Genomic DNA, 7,284 nt, shown 5'->3' on the forward strand with positions numbered 1-7,284 from the left:
GCTGTTAGCAGAATTTGCCTAGCATGTCAGGATTTTGAGGAAATTGAAATGAATTGAAAGTGAAATGACAGTTTTTAGTCACTTTCACTCCAATTTACTTAAAATCCTGAAGTGCTATGCGAATTCTTCAAACGGCACCATGTTCAGTGCGAAAAATTCTTTGGGAAACCTATGGTCGCATTTCGGAGAGAATTTTGCTGTAGCATAATTTGCTATATTAATTTGATCAATTTTTTAAAATTGGATTTTCTTCTATCAATTTCTATTTTGAATATTTTGACAGCTTAATAACTAAATCTTGAAAATCCTGGAAAATAAAGAAATATTTGTTTTTTAAATATGTTTTTCTTTCAATTATGGTATTTATCTTTTAATAATTTGTTTGTAAAATTGCAAAGAAAAAGTAAATATAAGACAAAAAACATCTCTAAGCTGATAATTTATAGTCCATTTTTATTTCAAGTTTTAAGTTTTAAAAATGCTAAAAAGCATTGTTAATGGTTTGTGATATCTTAAGACTGTACCTAAGATGATCTTAAACAAAGAAAATGGACTATCGATTACGGCCGATCCTAAAGATAGTTTCTGTTTTCACACAGAGGCTATCTCAATAAATATATATTTTATTATTTCATTATTTTAAAAGATTATTTTTTTTAAGATTACGATATCTCGGCGATATGTTGGCGTATTCAAATGATATCGTGCACAATAACGTGGTGGGGCTCCGCCACGAAAAAGTTGACGGGGAGGACGTTTCGCTTTCCACTGCAAATCCGCGTTAACTTCTCCCTATATAGACCAGTCTTGTCCCGGTCGTCGAATCTCGCTGACCAATATTAATCTCCATTGTACAAATCAAAAGGGGCGCACCCTCGAACAAAACTCCAATACACGTTACACTGACGTTTGCGCAGACAAAATTAACAAACAGCACATTTGTTTAATGGGATTCGTCAGGATAAACTCCTTTATCTCGGCGAAGAGAATAAGTTCTAGATCTATGCATTTTAACTAAATTCTTTACACAAGCAAAACGCTTCGCTGTAATTGTATCTCCGAAATTAATCGTTTCGCGATTGGTATTCGCCACGTAGGCTGCGGCAACGGGAAAGTAGAAGTGCCTGTGAATTTTGGGTGCGCTAAAAACATGCATAATGTCGCGTCAGCGACTTTTGTTCGTTTCGTATATCTGTCATTCGGCCGCGTTATTCTGCGTTTCTGCACAATATCACGGTTCTAACGAAAACAACAGCGATATCCATTTATTACCTGCCTATGCCATCGCCTCGAGAGCCGATCTTCTCGGTTCGGCAACATGTGCAATGGAATTACGAGATTTCCGAAATGCTGTCGATCAACGGATCCTGTGGAGCTTGAAGAGTAAGTAATTAAAATTCATTCTTAATCAAAATCGTACCGTAAAAGTACGAAGTACTAACCTTAGGAATGCTAATCAAATAAACAATCTCTCGTTTTTCTTTCTTTATAATGATAATATTGTATGATAACGATGATTTAAAAGGTTGATCTTTAGTAAACGACTTTCTAAGTGATGCAAGGTGACGTTTTAATAACGTCAGACATTAATCTTAATCTATTCTCTAACGGCAATAAGACGTTATTGAAACGTTATTTGATATCATCTTATTACTTAGGTTACTTAATTATCATTCAGATAGAGTGCAAGCTGTATTTGTTTTATACTTTCTTTTTTGCGTTATTATAAAAAATTCTTAAATACCTTTAAAATACACTCACGTTCTTTAAAATATGCAATGCGGTAGATCGTTAAAATCACGAGCGTGAAAAGTGGCACTTATCACGTCGATTACTTAAACCTCAAACGTGGTCTTTTTCTCGCGATTGGAGAACAACTTATCCGGGGGCATATGAGTTGCATTCCAAACGTAATTCATTTATTCACATTATGCAACATATTCGCCATAAGTGTATTACCAACCGCGATTGTGTCGCACGCGCAACTTTCGGTTAGAACACTTAGCCGAATCAACTTTCTTCGTGTTACACAAGGAACTAGTTTCTCAGCCGCATGTGCAAGAGAAAAGCGTCTATTACGCGTGCAACACCGCACAATTTTCTCTCATTTCATTTCGAGGATCCTGTATCCCGCGGATTCAGGCACGCGCCGCGAGGCGTACCGCAGTGTCATATGCGCCTTCCAGCGTTTGGAGAACGTTATAACTGAGAGTACACACTCTCATTGGATACTCAAAATATTCAATACATATTCCTGCGTGTGCCTCGAGTTTCGATTATCTTTTCACACTATACGTTTATTCATGTATGACTAGAAGCGATCTGAATGAAAGTTAGTACGAATAAATCCCAAAGTATTCTTCGTTATTACTTTGAAGTTAGCGAAAATATTTTGTACACTTATTAATACAATATCTCATTATTATTACTGTTTATCGTATTCTTCTAAAATTCTTTTCGTAAAATGCATAATAATAGGCAACGTACAGAATAATGTCGAGATTATATAATTATTGTTTCGTAATAATCATTGAAACTAGTGAAGCAAATCGTGTCGATGTTAAATTAATGAAATTAAAAACATCGAAAAATCCGAATAATGCGAGATATATATAAGTTGTCTTTCGCGAATTAGTGATCCTGCATTCACCGCAATGAAAGTTTCGTCATCTAATAGCAATGAATAAGAATGGATACTATTCAATATTTTTATGTGAATGACAATGTGTATTTTTGTATTTTCAAGTATTGGATTCTAGTGGCAGTCCTACCACGGGGTTCCTTTATGGAAATAATTTTTGGCTGGGCAGTCGTAGCCAGTGCCTCGATACAATGAACGGAAATCCCTTCGAGATCGCACAGCGGCATATAATAAATAATACACGGTACCGTGATCCGCAGACAGAGTTCCCGCCTTTCGCGGTAAATTACTTTGTCGCTCATCTCAGACATAACAGTACTCTTCAGTATCACATATTTGTACAAACCGAGGTAAGTTCATTTCTCGTCGAGATTTAACTAGACTATATCCCGTTTTTAAATCAATGGCTTTATACAGTGTAGATTTTTCATTTTTATTTCAAGTCAAGTTTTGTAACATTGTATGCTAATCGATCTTAAATCGCACATTTCTAGTGTCTTTCTATAATATCACAATCGGGATGAATTTTATTATTTTAAAATCAATGCGACGAAAACATTAAAATAATTCGGTTTTTATAACATTGTTGCAAACAGGCCTAAACACGCTAAACACAACTTATAGTGTTTAGGTCATATGGCATATAAGTAATGTCGTAAATCGTAAAAAGAGAAAGTTACATTAAAATTGGCATACAACTTGTTTACGCATACAACTTTCGTGACGAGATCTATCTCTAATGAACAAATATTTAAATGTAAAATTATGAAAAATCTCAGAAAAATACTAATGATGCATCGTATACGATATAATATGCTACACAGAGAAAATTTTGTTTTAGGATCTAATCACCCTCGGCCTCTGTTTGCCCGCGTCCTGTTCCATAAACGATATAGGCTTTGTATTGGAAAAGATATTTCAGGATAGAGTTTTTTGGATCAATAATCTCTATTCTATGGACTTCAGCCTGGTCCAAGTAAAAGACTTAAGGGACAATCATCAATGGCTATTGACTGGTGCGATGCCTCTCATATGGTACGTCGAGAAAACGCGAAGACAACAAAATTAACATAATTACAGATAAAATAATAACACACGTTTTTACCTTTCGAGTATTCGAAGAAGCAATGGGGAAGAGAGATATCTGCGTATATTAATTTTATCGTTTCAGTGCTGTTTTAGTGCTTACCTTCTCCATGATGATAAGCGGCACGATATACGATATATTTATATATCAAAAATATTTAAAGAGAAAGAGTAAAACTGCCGTTAGTAAGTACAATTCTAATTGTTAAATTTTTTAAACTTCTTAAGCAATAGACAATCATTATTAATTTTGTCCCACGCTTCTGGTATTTTAACAGAAAATTACACTCGTGCTCTGCGCATTGAAATTATTTAACTAGTTTGGATATTATATTACTTTAGTAAAATTCTACAAAATATACAAGGCATTTTTCCCTCCCATATTTCATATTTGTTCTTGTGGTGCAATATTTTCTTGCGAATTATTTTCTCGTTAATATCTCTTTGTCGGCAAGCATCTTTCATGATTTTTACAGATTCTGTATTGTGATTTAGGTGTAAAGAACACGGTTGAGGAGATGGAAATGACTGATTCGCCGTCTTCACGTGAGATAAGTAGAATTGGGAACATACTAATGTGTTTCTCCGTTTACACAAATACGAAGATAATATTTAACATGGAATTGGACTCCGAAGCGATTCCCGTCGTTCATGGCTTACGATTTCTAAGCATGATTTGGATAATCATAGCTCACTCCGCATTTTACTTAAGTAATTATTACGGTAAGTATAACGCACGAAGATTGTTAGAACTGAGTAACTTTACGTGTCGTTTTCTATGCATAACAAATGTCGTTTCGCATACGTAGACAATAAAACGTGGAGTCTGAGATTCGCCGAGGGTATCCCCATTCAAGTGATAAGCAACGCAGTATATCGGCCGATCTTACTTCTTTTTAAGTGGGCTCTTATTGTCCTACATGTATCTAAAGGAGAAGGACACTGAACGGAAAAAGCCAATTAATTGCAGAGAATCTCTAAAGGAGTTCTTTCTCGGCGTAATGAGGAGATTTATCCGGTATGTTTTTCCGTTATCTCGATTCGCGCGGCGACGACGAAGAACAAAGACGATGCTATAAGCGTGACAGCATTAATGGTATAGTAATGAGCAACACAAAAGAATGTGATTTTAAAAAAAAACTCGATTTAACGGCGAGCCACACTGTTAGAAATGTTTGCGATTTCACAACACTTTTACTATATATGAATTTAGTAAATTTCTAATACTTGTGATATTTTTCTTAAAAATTACGAATTTAGATTAATATTTGTGATTTCATAATGAAAGTTATACTTTTAATGCAGTTTGTAAAAAAAAATATTTATGTTGTAAAAACGAAATATTTTGCGATTTTACTTTTGATGCGCAAGGCACGCTTGTAGATAATAAATGAATGCTCTTTTCATGTTTTTAAAATTAAAGCAAAAAATTTGTTTCAAGGTTGACACCGGCTTACATAATGATGATAGGAATAGTGCAACTAAACTCGGCATGGTACGAGGAGACCTCGCAGTTCTACACCGATGAGAGACCGCACAAAACTTGCGCGAAATATTGGTGGAGGAATATCTTGTACATAAATAATCTGTTCGATCCCGATGAATCGGTACGTGAACGCCAATTTAATTATGATGTTCAATCCGATATTATGCGAATCGAAAGCGCGCGAGAGATCCCTTTACTCTGAATTATCGAAATTCCCATTTTCTTGCAGTGCATGTCCTGGAGTTGGTACCTATCCAACGATATGCAATTCTTTGTAATCGGTCTGGCGCTCTTGATTCTGTCGTCTATGTAAGTTAAACGATCGTTAATGGTGGGATGTTACGTGTATATATTTTACCACGCGTATATATAAATATACGAAACAAATATAAGCTGCGAATTTCAGATATTTTTACGCGGCTGTTATCATACTAGGTATGCTTCTGATAGGGTCGATTATTCTAAGCGGTTATGTCTCATACATTTACGAATACGTCCCGACGTAAGTTGCAAACGTCTTATTAGTCATCTTACTAAAGAGATTGATCAGATAAATAAATGTACTTATTATTATTGCAGCTTGGACGAGCAATACAGACTTTTAAATGTCTTGTACTATCCATCATGGATCCGAATTGGTCCATATATTATTGGAATGATTACAGGTTACATTGTAAAAAGACTGAATAAAAAAATTACCATGAAAAGGGTAAAGTTAATTATTATTTTCTATTATTTATATTTTCGAACAAGAGAATTCGACGTATAACAACGTAAGCAATCGTTGGTACAGTTATGAAATATGTTACTGATTAATAAAATTCAGATGACAATTATTATTTATAATAATTCAGGACGCGGATTTAAAATGTCTATTGTCTATATATGATGAACTAACAATATCAAAATAATTTCTTTTATCGTAAAAAAGAGTTCTTATATTTCTGTAATTAGATTTTTATTTGCTTATTATTATCTAATAATCGTATCAAAATAGCATTTAATATTTATGTGTACACAAATTAATTATTTATAAATAGAGACACTGAAATTTCTCCTTAAAATTTAATATGGCTGCAACAAAAAAAAACACAAGTAATGTAAGAAACTGTATAATTATATAAAAAGAGTTATTTAATCCAGATTTACAAATTATTCTCAATGTGCTACAATAGTTTCAACAGCATTTTGCATATAATGCGTAAATTTCAGAGTACCGTAATTTTATATTGGAGCATTGGTGCTGCTTGCAACATTTTCGTATTATTCGGCCTTTACAAACGACAGATATCCGTCCTGTCTACTGCTATCTATATTGCATTAAGTAAAACAGTATGGGCCATAGGCATAGCATGGATTGTAATAGTATGCTCTACTAAGTACGGAGGTTAGTTGATTTAATAATATATAAGTAAATCAATTCATCATATATCAGTATAAATAAATTGTTGTAATATACATTATTCACGACTTACATTCCATTTAATCCAATTTTTTAAATTCACGCTTTAATAAATAAGCATTTTTGTAATAGATAGTGGCAGAGCGTAACAAAATAATGTTATAAATAATGTTTAGAAAAAAAATTGTTTATTCTTGTCATCAATCGCTTGATTTTATTGCAGGTATCGTTAAAGAGCTGTTAACATGCAAATTTTGGATTCCTCTCAGCAGACTCACGTATTGCGTTTACCTTTTAAATCCTTTTGTCATATATTCGATTCGTCTGTACAATGAATCACCTGTTCACTTAGAGTTTCTGTCCATGGTAAGTACACGAACAATCAAAACCCCGACATCGATACGTTTATAATAAATGTGCTTATTGTCACAATTTTCAGACCACCATAGTCATGGGACACTTAGGAATTAGTTATATCTGTGCATACGCATTGTCTTTAATGGCAGAATCACCCTATGTCTTACTAATGCGAACATGCATCCAATCTTTCAGCAAAAAAAAATATAAAGAACATGAGGTTATAGTTTCACATACATGACTGTGCTGGAAACATATAATATTGTAATTGTAATAAAGACGAATAAAATAAAATCGATTTTTCAGACTATA

The 7,284-nt window shown here is 33.7% G+C and overlaps 1 protein-coding gene across 1 annotated transcript; it reads left to right on the forward strand.

Moving 5' to 3' along the window:
- Positions 1-800: 800 nt before the first annotated feature.
- Positions 801-7,284, forward strand: LOC105455724 (nose resistant to fluoxetine protein 6-like). The gene is given in 14 exon segments (XM_011699261.1): positions 801-1,383; positions 2,747-2,991; positions 3,483-3,676; positions 3,813-3,913; positions 4,223-4,450; positions 4,537-4,606; positions 4,608-4,745; positions 5,169-5,334; positions 5,443-5,522; positions 5,620-5,715; positions 5,793-5,922; positions 6,426-6,600; positions 6,839-6,981; positions 7,055-7,284. Coding segments are annotated over 14 exon segments (2,151 nt in total). The 5' UTR covers positions 801-1,157; the 3' UTR covers positions 7,214-7,284.

Source organism: Wasmannia auropunctata, unplaced genomic scaffold, assembly GCF_000956235.1.
Source record: "Wasmannia auropunctata unplaced genomic scaffold, wasmannia.A_1.0 LD335880.1, whole genome shotgun sequence".
In the NCBI taxonomy this organism is placed as follows: Eukaryota; Metazoa; Arthropoda; class Insecta; order Hymenoptera; family Formicidae; genus Wasmannia; species Wasmannia auropunctata.